General features: G+C 42.0%; 2 protein-coding genes across 5 annotated transcripts in view; one reads left to right on the top strand and one right to left on the bottom strand.

Moving 5' to 3' along the window:
• The first annotated feature begins 64 nt into the window (after positions 1-64).
• Positions 65-1,419, top strand: CEBPD (CCAAT enhancer binding protein delta). Its single transcript, XM_085221060.1, has one exon. It carries the CDS (start codon positions 199-201, stop codon positions 1,189-1,191), a length of 993 nt encoding a protein of 330 aa, XP_085077186.1. The 5' UTR covers positions 65-198; the 3' UTR covers positions 1,192-1,419.
• A 551-nt stretch (positions 1,420-1,970) lies between these two features.
• Positions 1,971-20,088, bottom strand: part of SPIDR (scaffold protein involved in DNA repair) — a 197,672-nt gene continuing 179,554 nt past the window's right edge. For 3 of the 4 annotated variants that reach the window (XM_085221058.1, XM_031552853.2, XM_031552854.2), the window contains 9 exons: positions 19,339-19,426; positions 16,905-17,048; positions 16,748-16,807; positions 13,091-13,289; positions 11,801-11,953; positions 6,864-6,957; positions 5,302-5,416; positions 4,750-4,803; positions 1,971-2,425 (listed from right to left, as the gene is read on the bottom strand). In XM_085221058.1, coding sequence (XP_085077184.1) covers positions 2,285-2,425; positions 4,750-4,803; positions 5,302-5,416; positions 6,864-6,957; positions 11,801-11,953; positions 13,091-13,289; positions 16,748-16,807; positions 16,905-17,048; positions 19,339-19,426 — 1,048 coding nt within the window. In that variant the 3' untranslated portion in view covers positions 1,971-2,284. The remainder of the gene's footprint in view (positions 2,426-4,749; positions 4,804-5,301; positions 5,417-6,863; positions 6,958-11,800; positions 11,954-13,090; positions 13,290-16,747; positions 16,808-16,904; positions 17,049-19,338; positions 19,427-20,088) is intronic. The other variant, XM_085221059.1, reaches the window with a different exon arrangement.

Here is a 20,088-nt window from a genome sequence, read left to right as displayed (position 1 = left end):
CCCGAGACGCGCCCGCGGGGAGCAGTGCCCGGCGCAGCACAGCGCAGCACGACAGTCCGGAGCCGCTCCGCAGCCCGGTAGCGCTCCGCAGCCCGGAGCCGCAGGCAGCAGCCCGGCCCCGCTCCCCTCCGCCCGTCGGACGCTGTGGAGCCGCGAGCGGTGCGCAGCAGCGGGTGGTGCCCGCGGCCCCGAGCCCCCATGAGCGCCGCCGCACTCTACAGCCTGGACTCGCCGGCATGCTATAGGAGCTGGTGCCCCGAGCCCGCCAACTTCTACGACGCCAAGGTGGGCAGCGGCGGGCCGGGCCCCGCCTGCAAGCCGGGCGGCCGCGCCATGAGCGCCGAGGAGGCGGCGGGCGGCGGCGGCGGCGCGGACCTGGCCGAGCTGAGCGCGGCCGCGCCGGCCATGTACGAGGACGAGAGCGCCATCGACTTCAGCTCCTACATCGACTCCATGTCGGCCGTGCCCAACCTGGAGCTGTGCAACGACGAGCTGTTCGCCGACCTCTTCAACAGCAACCACAAGCCCGAGCGGGGCGGGGACTACGGCGAGTACCTGCCGCCCGCCGCCAGGGAGCCGGGCCCCGCCGGCAGCGCCCCGCCGGGCGCCGGGCCCCGCGCCGCCCCCGCCTCCTCCTCCTCCTCCCCGCCGCCCTCCTCCGCCTCCTCCGCCGCCTCCTCGCGCGGCGCCCTCAAGCAGGAGCCCGAGTGGAGCGACGCCGAGCTCTCGTCCTCGCTGCTGCCCTCGCAGATCGCCACCTGCGCGCAGACCATCATGAACCTGGGCGGGCAGCCCACGCCGCCCACCTCCCCCGAGCCGGCGGGCGGCTGCTCTCCGCCGGGCTGCCCCGCGCGCTCCCCAGGCCCCGCCGCCGTCGCCTCCGCCGCCCGCCCGGCCCCACCGCCCGGCGCCCGCGAGCGCGGCGCCAAGAAGTGCGTGGACAGGTTCAGCCCCGAGTACCGGCAGCGCCGCGAGCGCAACAACATCGCCGTGCGCAAGAGCCGCGACAAGGCCAAGCGGCGCAACCAGGAGATGCAGCAGAAGCTGCTGGAGCTCTCGGCCGAGAACGAGAAGCTGCACAAGAAGATCGAGCAGCTCACCCGGGACTTGAGCGGCCTGCGGCACTTCTTCAAGCAGCTGCCCGCCGCCTCCTTCCTGCAGCCCGGCTCGGCGGGCTCCGACTGCCGGTAGCGGCGCGGCGGGGCCGGCCCGCGGGGCGGGCGTCTCTTACCTCAGGGCCGCGCGAAGCGGAGCGGAGCGGAGGTGCCGGGCCGGGCCCACCCGGCGGTGCGCGGCGCTCCGGGCGCGGGGCCGCGGCGTTCGCCGCGAAGAAGCGAAAGGAACCGAAGCTACGCGTCTTTTCGTTCGCTCCCTTAAGTTATTTTTGTAACGGTAGTCCCTGTCTTTTCTACGTGTTACTCGAACCGATGCAGCTATGGTACATCTGTTAACGATCCGAACACCCGTGTACGCTAGGCGGTAGGACGGCGAGGACCGAGCATGACCTTTTATATCGATTTTTACAGCATTTCTTAAGAATAAAACCGAACGAGTATTTTAAAGACGCTCCGCTCTCGTCTGTGCAGTACGGCTGCGGGCGGGCGGGGCGGAGCCGGGTCGCGGGCTGGGGCTGTGCCGGCGGCAGAGCTGCGCTGCGGGCAGGGCCGCCCTCCGGGCTGGGCCAGGCCAGGTGAGGGAACGGGCGCGGGGCGAGCGGCGCGCTGCGCGGTGCCGCTGTGCCGGGTGCGCACGGAGCCGCTCCCCGCACGCCGCACTGAGGGATTTCTGCCCTCCGCTCTCGCGGTTAGTTTACGAAATCCACCCTCGGCCCGAGCTCTTAAGCCGATCCCCGTATCCGTTCCCACGGGCGAGCTAGAGGGCAGGGCTCCGATGTTAGCCGGCCGCAGGGACGCGCGGCACCCCCCGAACACACGGACTCGGAATGCGGGACACCTCAACACAAGCGCTGCTCAAGTCTTAGTGCCATTTATTACGGTAACCGACGCCGCCGCTCAGAACCAGCCCTTCCGTGGGTCCCGCCGGTAGAGCTGCCCCGCGGCATCCATTGCAGAAGCGGCATTAACGTGTTTGCCATTGACATAACAAATACAGCGTAATACAAAACGTCCCAACCGTTCGGAACTCCAGAACAAGGCGTTCGACGTGCCACAGCAACAAACGGCTCAGAATAAGAGCCGGGCCGGCCGAGCAGAGCTCTGTGCGCTCCGTACACCCCTGTTTGACGGCCTCCCTTCTCGACCCCCCCGCATTACCGCGCTCCCGCTCAGCCGCTCCCCCCGCCGGGTCCCGCGGGCAGCAGCGCCACCTCCTCCAGCCGCGCGCAGCCGGGCCGCCCGCCGGCGCCGATCAGGAGGCAGGGCAGAGGGCCCAGCTCCTTGCCCAGCACGCTGCTCGCCTCGTAGCTCTGCGGGGAGAGAAGCGCGGAGAGTGAGATCGTCCCGGATGCGCGGCTCTCAGACACAGGGCGTAAGGGGAAGTGCTCAGAACGGATGGAAGGAACGAGCGGTTTAGGTTTCTGCTAATTAATTACATCTCATTGTCGTGTAAAGTGCTGCCTCCCTGCCGGGCTTTTAAAAATGAATCGTTTAAAGTAATGGGGGAGGGGGTGGGAAGTAAGTTTGACCTATTTTGCTGAACCCACCTCTTCTGCTAAACCCACCGGTGCTTCCTTTACGCAGCCTTCCTGCACCGGCGGGACCTCACACGCTGCGTATCGATGACCTCAGGCTCAGACCAACCCCTGCCGTACGCGATAACCACATCCAGCACCCGTTCGAGGTACCGTTCGGCCCGGACCGTTGGGCCCCGCAGCCCGACTCGCTGTGCGGTGGCACAGGTGGCCGTGTCGGTCCCACTCGGGGCTGCCATAGGGCAGAAGTGGCTGAGCCCAGCTCCGCTGCCCAGGGAAGGGACTGCAAAACATCACCCCCGTGTACCTCAGCAGCACTGGCAGCAAAAGTAATAATTAAAAAAAATTACCAACAGCCGCTCAAAGTGGTGTTTCTTGTGGTTAATGTACAGAGAAGTGCTGCTTTTTAAAATGCAGCCAGTTTTGAGATGGAAATGCTAATGGAAAAAAAAAAAGAAAAGAAAAATGCATCCCTGCATTTCAGATAGATAGGAAAAAAAACCCACAAAAAAGCAAAGCTATGTTTCAAGGCCAGGCTGGATGTGGCTCTGGGCACCCTGATCTAGTGGTTGGTGACCCTGCACATAGCGGGAGGGTTGGAACTAGGTGACCAATGTGGTCCTTTTCAACCCAGTCCCTTCTATGATTCTAAGTACCAGCATTATAACAGCTGAAACATGAATAAGAGGTCATTTGACTCTAATATCTAGAAAGAGTTACATTCTGTCAGCCTGTAACAAAACCAGACAGATCCTGAAAAACTTTGAAGGACTTCGCAGCTATTTAAAGAGCTAACATCGTTTGGAAATTTATTCTTAATGAAACATACACCCTGTGGTATAAGAAAAGTAATTTACAATTTCAGAGAATCCTTATATGAATCCACGAATCACATTAAAACCATGGGGCACATAATTGCAAATTACTCGAAGGCTGTATAATGTGGGGAAGCAAAGTGAACCCCATAGGTACCACCTAAGTGCAGACACTTACCGAGGATGATTAACCAAAAAGACAAGCTGACCCTTGCCCCCTTCTACATGCAATGGGGAGAGGGGTCTCCAGCTCCTAATAGGACTTAATCACTTTCTGAAGGTGCCGCTCCTTCTCTACTGATCACCTGGCAGCCAATGGCAGCCATGCACCTGCCCTCAGTGCCTCACTTACCTGTGATAAATCTGGGTCACTGTGCCAAATGTCAGGGTTCTTCTGATAGCCCAGAATAAGGAATAACTACTTCATGGTTACATAAACTGCACTTTAGCCCATGCATCCCGGCGGCTTATGTGTATTTCATTTATAGAGATCCCAATTACAAAGCATTACTTTGCATGCATTTTGCAATTCGTTGTAGCATTACTGCCCTTCAGTAATTTTGTGTTTGTGCCATTGGTTATTTTTATAGGATTCAGAAGCCAGGAAAGGTAGAATGCTCGGATTGTAGCTTCACTGTCCGTGGACTCTAAAGCCTGGCACTAACCACTGTGGCTCTGAATGTCTGGACATTGCTATTGCAAGTAGCTGTGCATCCACATCTAAGCTAATCTGCACATCTGTCTACACATCCTGCCTGCAGCACCCCTGAGATGCAATAGCAGGACATCAGCAGGTGCAAGGTGCAAGTGCCAAAGGGGAGGTTTGTGCTAGGAGCATACTAACACACTTCAAACCACTCGGTCCCAGGCTGAACAAAAGAGAAAAACTATTTCTAATGAAATCTCCTACTGCTTTCAGTGTGGTTCTGAAAAGAGCTGCCTGGAAAGGTGGTGGGACCTCTATCCTTGGATGTCTTCAAGACTCTGCCAGATGAAGTCATGGCTGACCTGACCACGTGTTGGCAATAGCCCAGTGTGAGGGCAGGTCAGACACCAACCACAGAATCATAAAACGGCCTGGGTTGAAAAGCTCCATAAAGATCACCTAGTTTCAACCCCCCTGCCATGGGCATGGTCGCCAACCTCTAGACCAGGATGCCCAGAGCCACATCCAGCCAACCTCCAGCATCCCTTCCATTTCTATGATTCCCTTTTGACTCACAGCATCTCCAGGACTCTGCCACTCTATATAGTTTAACTCTCACCGACAACCACTATACCTACCCCATCCACATTGGCAGCAGACATCAGGAGAGAAGAGATTGTTCTTTGCAGCAGCTGGAAAGAGGAAATGAACATGTTTTGATCACGACAAAAACTACACATATTGGAAAACAGTCTGTTTACAGATAAAACAATCACATTAAACAAAGATTAATGATTCCATTATAGCATAGTTTTATTTCTCTGGCCAAAAAAGCAGGGGAGAGGTGACACAAAAGATGCTTAGAATAGGAATGTGAAAATACAAGTTCCTTGCAGGTTGTGGAGAGCTTCCCAAGAGCCCAACCCAAGAAAACCCTTCTGCTGGACCTGATGCTTCACTGTTTTAGATACCTCAGGCTGAGCTCAATGATTGTGCTACTTGATCAAGATCTGGGAACTGGATTCTCAGTGCAATGACACACAAGCCCAGCACTAGATTAAATTATGGGATACTCTTACATCTTTTCTTTTTTCTTCTAAAAGAGCTTTTATAAAATTGTCACAGTACTCATGTATCTACATATCTAGCCCCATTACACTCAATAAACTGATGCTCATTTTTTGTCATACCTTTACTTTTACTGTACTTTGAGGTTGAGATGGACAACTCAAGAAGATTTCCAGCTGCATTTTCAAAACTGGTGAAATGACAACTTCAGAGCACTGGCTGCAATATAGCAGTCCACTGAAGTGTGCAAATGATGATGGAAAAACACAAAGAATGGAAAAGTTATCAATCATTAAATCAAAACACAAACAAAAAATAGCTTACTTATTTCCTAACCACTTTGCTGGTAGGCTTCTAGCTGAAGAGCCCTATTTCTAGTTAAAAGCTTCAGCTGATAACAGCAAATGGAGCTCTTCTGTTGGTGGACATAAGTAACATTAATGAAGGACTTAAACTCTTCTAGCTCTTCTTAAACTCTTCTAACTCTTCTTTTTTTAAGGTTCATACAACATGTGGGGAGGCTGTGATTTATACTCAACTCACTTACTTAATAAAATATAAATCACATAACCTTCTAAAAGTTATGCCAAAAAAAGAGAAAGGTATAAATGATTTGTTGATTTAGGCCCTCACTGAGCAGACACTCAACATTTGCAGCACACACTTAAGCCATATGCATAAAATTAAGCACAGCCATAAGTACTTGTTGGAATAAGGTCTTAAATAAGTGTTGATGCTACACCGTTCTCCAAACAAAGCAGAAGTGTCCTTGAGAATACAAAAAAAATCATGAAGTACACTACTATGTGTTCATAGATACCTCCTTGATTTTTGCACGACAGTATGATGTAGGACAACTTTTATTTTCATCTTTTCCCCCCAAAGTTTTACAGCAGAGCACATGCAATAAAGCTTCTTGTATTTAGGAAAATGCTATATATTTCAAGGGGACTGTAATCACCTTACTTCTTCTGCTGCTTTTTTAAAGTTTTCCCAATACAGAGAAGCCCCTTTTCTTCTTTTTACACTCTCAGTACTCTCTTATCTCCTCATGCTTTTATCCCACCAGGTATCTCAAGAGTAAGCTGGCTAAGTATCTGAAGGGGATACTTCCCAAGAAAATGCCAGTGTGACGCAGGCTCAACCTTTCACATGGTAACAGGTCACATTTCTGACAGCTCTCCACCCAAAATTATTCAATTTCCTCTTTAGAAAGGCTGTACATTTCATTGGTCTGAAAGGCATCTCTTTCACGTTTATGTAAATCACGGCAAAGATCACAGCTTGCTATAAAACTGTGGTGAATTACTGACATACAGGGTAACAGTATCAGGTAAAAAAATACAAAGTTACTTTTCAAGGAGTTTAAAATCAGGCCTGTGATTTATGTTCATTAAAAGAAATACCATAATGCAGTAGGATTTGAAATCTTTATAAGCAAAAATTTAGCTTGGAAAATGTGGTAGCTACAAATTCAAACCATTTCATATCTACTTGTATCTTTCTTAATAAATTAATCTAACCTTGCTGGTTTTATCAGTTCATCAGCAATAAAAATACTACGTCTCAGTTCTAGGAAGGAACAAAGTGCAGCCTGTGCCTGCAGGAATTATTGCATCACCTATTGCTGTTATGGCTACATCTGCAGAACACCTGGAATTCTACAGAGCACCTTGACTCTCACCTGTCCTGGGGATACAGTTCCAACTTTCCATTGCCACATCTGTCACACGTAGGCCAGGAGAAAGCAGTGCTCTCATTAACTCCAACAACAGTACCTGCAGAAAACGGTATTTTTATTTACAAAATAAGAAATGTAAGCTAGCAAACATAGACACTACTGGCTTCACAGCAGGTTCAACCCTGTCTTTCTCCCATCTTAACACTGTTCCCTTCATGAACTCAGAGCAAGTATCAGCTTTTCCAGCAATCTCAGCCCTTTTCCCCTTCATCTCTTCAAAAAAGAATGACATTCTAAAATATAAAATGTTTGAAAATTAACCCTCCAAAAAGGTTTCATTTTTTCTTTGTTTGAGGGCTCTATTGTTTTTCTGAGGTTTGTTTTGCTTGCTTGCATGCTTGCTCATTTGTTTCTTGTCTTCTGCTTCTCTGATGTTTCCTTGGCAAGAAATAGAAAAATCGTCAGGTCAAACACCTTGATATTGATATTTAGGAAACACAAACCAATAACAAGATTCAACCATTTTCATAAACAACGATGCAAGTTAAACTCCATTAATAATGGAGTTATTCTTCATCTACACTGATTTAAGAGAGATCAGATCTCACCCAGAGACTTCAGTGTGTGCTTAAGAAGGGAATGCCAAAGATACTTTGGACTAATACAAAGGGCCTTGCGAATTTTGGCAAGAAAAACATTCAGAGTTTTATGAGAAGCAGTAAATAGTTTATTATGCTTTATGGTAATGATATGCTGAAATAATTAGCACTGTTTATGGAGAAAATCCTTATAAGCATTTCGAACTAAACATGATGGATCAGCTGAAAGAATAAAACTACAGTAAAATAAGCCCTCGGTCTGGTACAAAAGGTGCACAGACTAAAAATTCCAGCTCCTTTTGAAACAGAATCTCACGGTTGTATAATACGTTCAGTGAAATAAACCCCTGGAGACCAGGCAACATTTGCACTGTCTGTAAAACAGGTTGTTAATCTCTTGTGTTCCAGACTCTCCTGAGACAAGGGCTGTCAGAAAGGACAAAATGACACATAAACAGCAAACCCGTATTTTCCTTTGGGAATTCAAAGGACAGCAAGTCTGAAGATCAGGAAAGCAACTTCTCAAATGTAACATTTATGACCCGATTTCTGTATATATAACAAAATAACATGGATTATACTGTTGTTTTTTTTTTTTTTCCTTGTATTTAACTTCTTGGACTGTAGCAGGAATAATTTTTTGTGATGCACTGTGGGTTTCTATCAGCATTTGCAAGATAGACAATTCCTGCCACAGCACAGGCTTGTTTCCCTTGCTAATGGAAAAGAAAAAACATACTAATTATTTTGCTGAATATTTTTTGTAACAACTTTACTTGTTTTTTTAATCCCCTTTTCTGAGAGATCTGTTTCTCTCTATGCATTTCAACTTAGGAGATTGACTTTTTACATGGCAGAGAGTAATATGACAAGGTGGAACAGCTTTAAGCTAAAAGAGGGGACATTTAAATTTGATGTCAGGAGGAAATTTTTCACTGAGAGGGCAGTGAGGCGCTGGCACAGCTGCCCAGAGAAGCTGTGGTGCCCCATCCCTGGAGGCACTCAAGGCCAGGTTGGATGGGGCCCCAGGCAGCTGAGCTGATGGGGAGCAGCCCTGCACATGGCAGGGGATGGGGCTTTAGGGTCTCTTTCAACCCAAGCCATTCTATGACCTTTTCTTCCAGCTGTGTACCATACTGCAACTACAGGATGCCAGTGCACAAGTAACACAAATCCATTTGAGGAAGATGTATCAGGATCATTCTGACATTATGCCTACTGGAAAAGTTTATTTTGATGATAAAATGGAGTTCCCTCATGAGATCACCAGAAATCACTGAAGTCAGAAGAAATACAACTCTGAACAGCAGCAAATCTAAGAATCCTGCAACAGTCTTTCGCATCCTGCATGCAAAATGATTTTTCAAATTTAAGCTGCTGATCGTCTGTACATTTTTGTAAATCTTTTAGATTTTGCTTGTTTTTTTTCAAACCTTTTAGATATTCTCCTGAGATTCTTCTTTTAAATGGAAACACACACAGCCAAAATTAGATTTTCATTTCCACGCTGCTTTTCTGGATTGGAACTGACAACACCAAGAAGAAACTGACAATAGCTCAACTAGGACAACACCTGGAAAAACAGACCCTGAGTGAAGGAATACTCTGGTTGAAATGCTCCAAAAAAGCATTTTTTTGTATACAATTAGTTGTCTGCTAGTTGATTACCCTGATTAATAGATAGGAAAGAAAAAAGGTGCAGTCCAAAAGACCTAAGTAAGACAACTAACTCCATTTTGTACAGACTGCAAATAGGGAAGCTGAAAAAAAGAAACATGAGTAAGGGCTTAAAGACAAAAATATCCAATGTAAAAATTCAATCACTGGATGTGAATCATACACTAGGCAAACATCATTAATCACGTAATAGTCCCACACAGCATATGTGGTATGAACTAACTAGAATTTGCTCGTAAGCACGGTTAAGAGTAAGAGCAGTTCTCTACAGTGTGGACTGCCAACATTTAAGTCATCCTGACTGCTACTATACGGCAAAAAGAGGTTACAAATCACTTTGCCATGAATAGTGAAAACAAATCTATTAACCCTCAGCTCATAGGTGAGAACCACAGATTGATCCTTGAAAGAGGAATAAACTACCTAGTGAAAAGCAATCACAGGTTCTTACCAGGTACCTGAACGGGTGTGATCTGGCCTTCATGAAATTTGTGATAAACTCACTGGCTCTGCTCATCGCCCATTTTTTGATGGGGGAAACAGGATTTGACCAAGTATAACTGGAAGACTTGACTTAGCAGAACACTGTTACAAACAAATGAAGACAATCTGCTCCAAGGGCTGTTCCACTAATTAAAAGGAAGCTTTTCTAGTGAAGGTTGAGAAACTACTCTGCCAGCTCCCTGAAAGACAGAGGTACAGCAAGTAGGGCAAAAGAGCAGGAAGGAGCAACACTTCAAGTAGGGGTAAAGAAAGCCTTTGCAACTCCTTTGAGCATGAGATGAGAAGACGCCTGCACACAGCACACGAAGGTGACCGACAGTACGGGAAGTAAAAGGAGGACACAAAGAAAAACTGTGAACACAGCAATGCTGCTGCTCACTGAAAGCCAGATTAACCATTTGGTGAGTTTTTTATAGATGAGACAGAGGTGGTGAGTGACCAAGACAATTTTTCTCCATCAAATTCATGTTCCCATCAATAAAATAGCGTTAAAGCTATAATTTTCACTTCTTTTCATTAGAAAGCTGTAAGCTGTAAGCACTTGTTACAAATCCCAAAGCAGTGGATATGTTTTAAATGCAATTAAATAATTTTAGTTAGTTACACAAAAAAGTGAAGGCTATAATCTGTATATAGCACTAGCATAGGGTTAAGGATGATGCTTCATATTCTACATTGGTTCAAAAGTGTGGAAACATACTGGTAATAGCTACCCCAGGCAAATTTCATATCAAGCAAGATGAGATTGTAGGATTAATTTATCCTGATGTCATTCTACCATCTCTAATAAAGAACAGGGAAAGTGTTACATCTCTAACATACGTAAAGTAAGCATTTGTTTACACATGGATTACAAAGATGTCTTTGCTTTGCTTTACCGAAAAAAGAAAGGACAGGCCCTTTTGCTTTATATATACTGTGAATGGGATGGAAGAAGACAGGTGCTTTGGGTAACCTAGTTACTAGTGTAACCTAGTTGCAGTAAGTAAGGGCAGAGAAGTAGTAACTCTTAGCATAATTACTGCAGAAGTGAAAATAAAAAGTATTTCCTACCCAGTGACAGAAATATCTTTCATGTAATTCACAGTATCAGTGGAAGATGTACATAATGACCAAAGCTTAGAGAGCCTGTAGTTGTGCTTGTTTTTCATTATATAGAGTTCAATGTTTGTCACTGCAGGATGGCTTATATATCAATCATGGAGGCATTGCTAACTTGCGGCTCTACTCTAGAGAAGGTAAGTTTAGTGGTTTAGCTTTGAGTGGTTTAAAACTGACTTTTTAGCGTATTGCTATATAGCTGAGAGGATTAATTTGTAATTACTATTTGCTCTTATTTCAAACATCATTTCAAACATTCAAGTGAATACTTGGAAGTCTAAATGTAAAACGGTGTCAAGAATTTTGTACAAGGGCTGCTGGAATTGTAAGAGTTAAATTAAAAAGGGAAAATGTCTTTAAAAGCCAAAAGTTACTTGGCTTTTAAGGACTTTTCCCTATAGGCACTCTGCAAATTGGGTGTTTAAGAAGTCTGAGTGGACAGTGTTAGAAAATACTGTGTATGAAATGTTTCTACACAATTCAGAAAAATTAGGAAATACACAGCAATAAATGTTTCTGCACGATTAGTGGTAGGACTAAAGTATCAGACAAGGCAACGATCCAAAGTAGCTGGTGAGCGAATCTCAGCTAAGTTAAGCTAGGTGACTATGGTGAAATATTAAATTGCCCCACTGCAGCAAAGCTCCAGGAAAATTAGACAGTAACCCCTATCATTCAGAGTCTGGCTGACATATCTTCTCCATCTGCCTGAAAAATACTGTTATCCCTTACTGTTGCCAGTATCAACATGGCTGATGTGAACAGAAGGCTTCTGAAAGAAGACGGTGATGGAAGGAATATGGCCAAACAGACTGCACATCAAACATTTATTCTGGGGCATCAGTGAGTGGGAGCAGCAGGCAGGCAGAATTTGGCCAGCAAAAGACAAACAAAGCCCACAAAGAAGCACAAAAACTTAAATATCCTAATGATCTACGGCAATACGGTGCTTTTTCATCCTTGCACCCTGTTTGTGCAAGAAATCAATATGAGAACCTGAAAGATTAAAGTGAACACAAATAATTAACCACGTTCATTTCAGAAAAGGCCAATACGAACCTCTCACGGCACAAATGGAATTGGCCTGTGTGGTAGAATCCAGCTCATCGAGTTTGACAGGGCCAGGCAGCTCACTGAGGTCAGCATCGGCAGCCGAGCACAAAAGAGGCTTTTGTAATAAGAGAACAGTACGTTCAACACAAATAATCCTACCTGCCAACAAAGACATTTCAACTCAGTACAGTAACAAGGAAAAAGGTGACCATGATAATTGTCATGGCCAATAAAGACATTTGTCACTGCCAGCTACTAAACAGATGGATAGACTCTATCAGGTTTTCTCAATGACAAAATATTTTGCTTTCAGCATGCAATGCAGCATGCTCTTGTTACATTTTGTGACTCTCGGGGAAAACAATTCTCTAAAAACTCTAGCATGTTAAAAAAGCAAATCAGATTCCATCCAGACTGCACTGTACCATGCTGGAAACAGAAAGTTCTTGTCTCTTCCCTAGTAAAAATCTTGGTCACCCTCAAGGTTGTTCTATTTTTATTTGTTTATTTAAGATTACAAAGTGTAGGTTCATGCAATACTTTATTCTCCAAATAAATGAAACCAATGCAATCTCAGTTAGCAAGGGAAAACAGACTGATTAGAGGATGTGGTGACAGGACTCACAGCCACTTACACAGCTTCATTTTGGAAATGAACAAAGACACGAGAGATGAATTACACAGGCATACATCACACAGAGGATGGGTGAGTCTCATTCATATGAATGACTAAAAATGAATGTAGAGTGAACCACCATCTCACAGGACCTGTATGGCACCCGAGGGCTCACTGAAATGGTAAAGGAAAGCTTGAAATGGCTCTTTATCTAGGGACATGCAAGTCTTTAGGTTCATTGCCTTACTCCTTTTACAGGTTTTAAGTTCAATAAAACAAGATTCTGCAATCAAATATCAATATAAATGAATATCAAAACAAATGAAAGCGAGTTTCTTACTATTTCTGAATCTTCTGTCAGCTAGCAAATTTGTTTGAGGTTGGTCTTTAGATCCAACAGTCATCAAGGAAGACTGATAGAAATATTGGTGAACAGTAAGATCACTTAATTTCTTATTTTCTTGGGAAATAAAGAAAAAAACTCCAAAAACTAACAACAGAAGAGAAACCTTACAGAAATCCACCAATTACAACCCTTTTCAAATTTCTCATTCCAAACTTGCAATGTTTCATCTTCATCTCAGAGTGAAAGTCTATACAGGTTACGTATTACAGTGTTAGTAATGCGGGTGTTTTTTCAGTTTGATTCCAGTTACTTCAAAACCACATGTAAAGCTTACCATTTCCCCACAGGGCATCCTTGAAGAAGATGAATTGTGAGGCAACATTGAGGGCTTCTATGATTTCCGTACTGAGAACGCATGATGCAGTGACTGACACAGCAACAACTTTTGGAATTCCACGAACTACACTTTGCAAAGTGAAGTCAGTCACAAACAACAACATCTCTCTCTGATTTATAGGAACACTGTGTTGTGTCTATGATTTAAAAAAAAAAAAAATACAAAATTGGAATGCGGTCATTAATTTTTAAAAGAAGGAAAGACAAGTAACACACTCATCTGTAAGCAACTAATAAAACTGACAAATTACTACACTTATGGCCAGTAAAGAAGAATGAATCAGGTTTTTCATTGTTCCTTAATGCAGTTACAGATTATCATCTCTACCTTCAGTTAACTTTCCAAAGCTGACCCACTGAGATCTTGGCGCCCTCTCTATCAACTATCATGTTTTATCGTGACTCATTTGCACAGGAAAATAAATGTCATAAAAAGTTAATTGGATGTTTTTATGAACAAAGACTAAAGTAATTTTTCCCTTAAAAAAGGAAGGCTAACATCACTTCTATTATTAAGAAAACGTTTTATGCACTGTTGTGTGATTCTGAAGAGTACCTCACCCTGTCTAATAGCTCCTGCAAATACAAAGCTGCAGGGTTTTCTTTCTGCACATCTCCAGGAATTTGAATGATACATAGAAGTGCAAAAGTAGATAACGCATAAGAAAGAAACACAGGAAATCACAATTACAAAGCAAGTTTTCTGCCTAAGACAGGTACAAAAATTAAGGTATATCAAAACTAATGATGTCACAACCAAAATAACTACCTTTCACATCGGGCTTCATACCTGAAAACAGTTATTGCTAAGCCATTAGCGTTTTAAAACCACTGGCACTGTGATGATGAACAGGACAAATTAGATAGACAGGAATTTACACATCAGTGATTAGTCCAAAGTCTCTAACAAAATTAGACAGGTTGATAATGAGAGATTTCCTTCTTTTTTTTTTTTTTTTTTTTTTTTTTTTTTGGTTTTCAACACAACTTTTATAATATGTACATGTGTATGTGATTTGTCCCATAGTTTAAAAAAAAAAAAAAAAAGCTTAGTAACAGACTATATTTCATATTTACCAGTCCAAGCAACTTGTAATTTTAAAAATTCCAATACTTTAAAATATTTAACTGAAATTCTTTTTGTTCTGTCTTAAAAGGGCTTTGTTAATATTCTTAATTAGTCTATTGATTAAAAATCATAGGACATTTTAATACTAAAATGATTGGAGAGACACATATCACACAAGTATTTTTACCTTTAAGTTACATTTCTATGGCAGAAGGTAATGCATTGAGAACTCCAACTTTTTATCTTCAGTTAAATTCAAACCTTGAAAAAGTTAACCAGACTAAAAATAACTTCTGCTCGTAATGGCAGCTCTTAGGGCAAATACAGTAATTAGAAGTAATGACAGATATAATTCATAACTCAGATACTATGGTTATGCCTTAATGTAAGTTGCCCATTGCATTTATATTATTTCTTTCCCTCATAACTATGCACATTTCAGTACCTCCTCTGTGCAGATACCATTGAAGCAGCTTCAAAAGGAAGATGCTTTACAGCTGTCCCATGAGAATTACTAACACATTAAAAGCTGGCTTTCAGAAGAATCATCCAAAAAAGTAAATAATAATAACAGCAAAAATTTCAACTTATATATAAAATCATCATCTTGCTATGTGTGACAATTTGTTCTGAACAGAGAGGACACAACAGACAAATAGCAGCAGGATTGAGTTACAAGGAAGGACAGCTCCTTAACCACAGATGGAATATATTTCCCCATATTCCTTCTGTACCACAGTACAGATTTTGAGCAATAATAAAAGCATATTTCCATTCCTCCTTCACACAAACGAAGCATCTCAGAACACTGCTGTTTCATGAAATTATTAATACCACTTTTAAAGTATATTTGAATTAACTCATGTAGCAGATTATCTCTGCTAAGTGAACTAAACCATAGTCCCTACCGCACATATGATCACTGAATGATTTAGCATGTGAAGGATAAATCCTCTTGGGAAAGGTAACTGCAATTAACAAGCTGCTGCTCATAACCTTCTGGAAGGATTAGGCAAGCAATACACTAACAGCAGGTAAATACCATTACCTTTCTAGAGCAGCAATGCAGAGTGTTACCCAGCGTTTACAAAGATGATGAACTCCCACTGCTTTTCCAATACTACTTTCAAAAAATTTATAAAAAATCATGCTGTTCACTCATGGAAATCTACTGCTTATAGCTCACCAGAAAAAATTCAGGAAACAGCTAGTAAAACTTCCAAAAGAAAGAAGAAATCACAGACTTCTTTCTTCTTGCTAGATGAGTTTCCACTCTTCAAAGTCACATCTGTTCCTGCATTCTTCATCTTTTCTCTAATTTAGTGATGAAGTGATTTACAAAAGAATGTTGATGACTCCAGTGTCTCAGATGTAGATCTAATACAAAAATGCTTGGCTAGGATATCACTAGTCTGTAATTGATTTATTTCTTTTAATTGACCAGACTCCTTGAAAACAGAATTCCACATATGTACATGTCCTGCTAGCATGTACATTTCTGCTAGCGGCCTGAAGATCTCCCATTCAGCTACCCTAATTTCTCATGTTTAAAAATACTTTGTTGTCACTTAGTATGAAGAAAGCACTGCTGAGTAGTAAGAGCTACCCCTCATCTCACAAGCTAAAGCTACTCCCTGCCTAATAGTGAAATCACAACTCATAGGTTCTGAAGCAAGAGGAAAAGACCTACATCACATTTATGTCCCACACTGCTGGGAAGCATTCTCAACAGATTTTGCTGTCTGTTCTGGAGATTCTTTGTCTTTGGTTCATATGCTTTGATTCACACTTTATTTTCTGTGGTGCTGATGGACAACTGCAAATTGTTTTCCCCAGAGCTAGCTGTACTGAGGGTCCAGTTGCCAGGAAAAAGTAAATAAATCAGCAGCCAAAAAATCCTTCAACTACTGAGGGAGTTAGCAACATTTCAAAAGGAAGTTGTAGCATAATTCAGAAAAAAATCAGAAACAAATAAAATGTAATTATAAGCTTCCCAACACAGTGTGGACAGCAGATGTATTTACCTAAAGTTCCTCCTTTCTACTTGTGGGATCCTAAAAGCCAAGCTTGCCCAAGGGGCTTCTGCTGAACAAAAACAGTCCACTCACTTGTCTGCAAAGAGACTGTATCTTTATAAAACCATCATCAGTTACATTCTATACCAACTCAACTGACTGACAACTTTTTGCTGTGTACCTCTAAGGACAGTACTTACCTACAAACTGATTTTAATTGCAAGACTAAATTAACTATCTGTGAGCTCCTTTATTAGGGTGAAATATTACTTTGGGCTAGATGGCAATTTATTCAAATATAATTCACCTTCTAGAGTAAATGAAAATGAAACTGAAGTTCATTTTACCCACTCACAAGCATTTTGTACCTGGTGATCATTCTTCTCACACCGTTCTTGAAGCTAATCCAGAAGGTTTTTTTTTTAATCCCCTAAGCAAGATAAATGCTGGCCTCTTCACATATACGTTATGTTAATTTTATGTCAATTTCATTGCTAAACGAACAGATTACCTGTGGCCTTAGATACAGTACTCGTGCCCAAAAGCTACAACGTTCATTACACCCACTCATCTGAAAAAAATGGTACAAAAACAGGGAATGAGTCAAATATGGTAAGTGACATTTAGCGGTACAAAATATTGGTTACCAGACTTTTAAAGCAACTTACCTGAAGAATTTCCTTTAGATTATGCACAGTTGGTGGCTGGTACAAATTAGAAATCCTCTCTTCCTCATCCACTTCCATGTGTATTTCACCAGACTGAACTGTCAGAACATAACAGAAGCTGGGAGGAGGAAGATCAGTTGTCATCTATTAAAAAGGAAAGAAAAGAAATGTGACCTTAAAAAAGGCACTTCGATTTGGCCAGTTAGTATTATTTTATAATAATGCCCTAAGTGAACCACACAATTTTCATATTAAGAGCGACGGGAAAACAAAATAATGACTGTCTGAAGTAGAAGCTGAGATAACAAAACAATATTCACAAATTCCAAGTAAAATCAGCCTGTGTGTATCACTCTTTCCATAATCTGACATCGATCCTCATCACAAAAACATCTTGTGATTTGGCATGCTTGGCAAACACTGCAACTGTTTTCAAGGTGACAGTGGCTGTTTTGTATTTTTTTAGTATGTGGTAGGGGTGCCCTGATTATTTATTTCTCATCATCCATAACTTTTCTGAGATTTGGGGACTTCTGCATGTGGGTGGGTTTTTGTGATAGTAAACAGCTGAAGAACTTTAAAAGCTGCTAAATTAAATCCAGGACAACACAAGGAGATAATGAAGAACAGGAACTCAGCAACTACAAGAACTGCTCTTTTTGTGTTATGCCGAATTTTTCTTCTCCCCTTAAAAAGTATTGTGACGTAACAACTTTATCTCCATTTAAAGAATGAGAAAGGCTTCTGAGAAATAAAAGATGCTACACTGCAGTAATTTTTATTTAGGACTCGGTAAATATTCTTATAACATTGTTAGTCGTTAATAAAGCATTTCATTTAATACAATAAATACAAATCTGCTAAAGACAGCTGTATATCCATCAAAAATAAGCTGCCTATAGCAAAAAAATAAATAAATAAATAAAAATCAGATCATTATTTGCCTCTGACAGCACTAAAAAAGTGTACATACAGCTCCAAAGAAATCTGTGCCACAGATCTCTTTGCAGAAACTTTATCAAATAATTGGCAATATGATTTAGGCACTGTTGCTTAAATGTGCTTTCAAAAACTGTGTAAAATTATACTTCCTGTACAAGGTAAAATGTATCTCAGTGAAAAAAACTGCAGTGAAAAAAACTGCACTCTACCAAAAATTTGCAGAAGTAGAATACATCTTGATACCCTGTAGAATGGATTGGTATTTAAACCCATGGCAGAAATGTAAACTGCATGATTATCGAAAGTTTTCTTCATTTCTAAGTTGTCAATAAAATAGAGAAAAAGAAGAACAAATGAAAATAACAGTGCTGAAGAATATTTCAAACTTTTGCTCCATCTGTGTAAATTTTCATTCTGTTGTCCACAGTATTTTAACATACAAAACAATCCTCTCCTCTGAGACTTCTGAAAAGTGTGGATGAAAGGGAGAATCAAAGCAAGAATGGTAGTTTCATTCATTTCCAGTCTTGGTTTTATAACCAAGTTCTGAACTTTTTATTATTCAAAATAAATCCCTGTACAATCCCAATAACTCTGTAGATCGCAGCAAAAAGAATCTCAGAGTTCAGAAATAGCTAGGAATAACTAGGAATATCTTCTTGAGAAATCCTCTGTTTTAAAAACTTGTTTATTTCCAGATTTTTCTTCCTAGACTATAAAATAAATTTTTAATACCATAAACTTCCTCCCCTAAGAACAGCTATAGAGGAACACCAATACAGCACAAGCACTCGGTTATCAAGACTCTCAAATGACCTTTTCATTTCAGATGCCACTCGATTTGACAGAACTCCTTTTCAAATACAAAAGCTAATTAAATGAAAATTAAAGATGCAATTTTGGATTGGAAAATGCACAGTAATGTACTTCAAATCTATTTTAATACTTCACGTTGGGAATTTTCACCACTTCCCAAAATGACAGAAACTTTCATTACTTGTAGTAGGCAATTTTTGTTTTTATGTTTTGACTGCCTTCACAACAAGATGGACAACTGTCAGCCAGAATCATCCTGACTGAAAAGAGACTCGATTCCATCAGTTGGACTGTCTTCATGGGGACTAATCTTCAGAAAAGTGTTTTCAAATATAAGGCTGAAAAGTTCTTCAAAAGAATGTATCATTTATGTATGTAGATTTATCAAATAGTGTGGAGTCAGCTAGTATCTTTTCCTCCTGTGAGGAGAGGAAATTAATAATTTGGCTGGATACTCTATCATTTTAGTTCTAGGTGGTTAATAAAAGACTAATTGCATCATTTTGGAAAGAAGCTGCTGATCCAGAGAGCCTCAGGTTGGCCTAAGATAGATGGTAGAACCAACAAAACAAACTTCAGTAGATAAAGAGAGAATCTGATTCCCCAGACATGTTACACTACTAAGAAAATCAGTAATTATAGTGAAAAAGTACATTTCCATAATAACAAGACTTACCATTTCAGGGTCTTGACTTTGTCCAGGAACTTTTACAGGCACTACTGGAGGCCACAAACTGTCTATCAGGCTAAAAAGTCCTAACGCCCTTCAAAAAAGACCAATAAAATTAGCTTTAAAGTAGTTTCCATTGTTAGATGCTGTACTAAAAAGATTCATTAAGAAATACAATTTAAACCATTGCATGATTATGAAAACAATTTTAAATCATATTTGTTTTCTACAAGCTGGTTTTGATTTGGTCTAATTAAATCTGCATCATTTCTGCTGCATGGTGGAGAGGGAGGGAAGGGATACATCACATACAGTGACTAGCAAGTCATATTTAATTCTTTGCCATGAACAGCCTGTGACATGGTAGAATCCAGGGGCAGTGGGGTATGTGCTAGTTCGGGAAGGACACAGACACTAGTAAAACTTTTAAAAAATAGCTTTTAACTATTTAGCTGGTAGCTTGAACAAAATGTTTTGCTTCTAACATCTTCATTTCTTGCTTTTCTCTACCACTGACTGCCACTGCTATTAGGAAAGTTAGCAATGAGACAGGAGTAGAAAGGCAAGATTTTGTTATCTGAAGTATACCCATGCCTTACAGTACAAATGTGCCAAGAACCATCCCCTTCCTATGCAGCTGCTCATTTGGTTATGATCCTTTTCTTTTGCAAGTTTTCCACCTTCAGTTTAGAAACAAACAAAATGAACAGCCCAGCATACTAAGATTAACTGCTGCAAATCCTTCAGCTTTCGCAC

Source organism: Meleagris gallopavo, chromosome 3, assembly GCF_905368555.1.
Source record: "Meleagris gallopavo chromosome 3, MGAL_WU_HG_1.1, whole genome shotgun sequence".
In the NCBI taxonomy this organism is placed as follows: domain Eukaryota; kingdom Metazoa; phylum Chordata; class Aves; order Galliformes; family Phasianidae; genus Meleagris; species Meleagris gallopavo.
Note: the sequence above shows the minus strand (reverse complement) of the source record. Positions and strands in the feature narration are given on the sequence as shown.

Excerpts from the sequence above, each read along its gene's own strand:
- CEBPD (XM_085221060.1), top strand. The coding sequence starts at position 199 with ATGAGCGCCGCCGCACTCTACAGCCTGGACTCGCCGGCATGCTATAGG.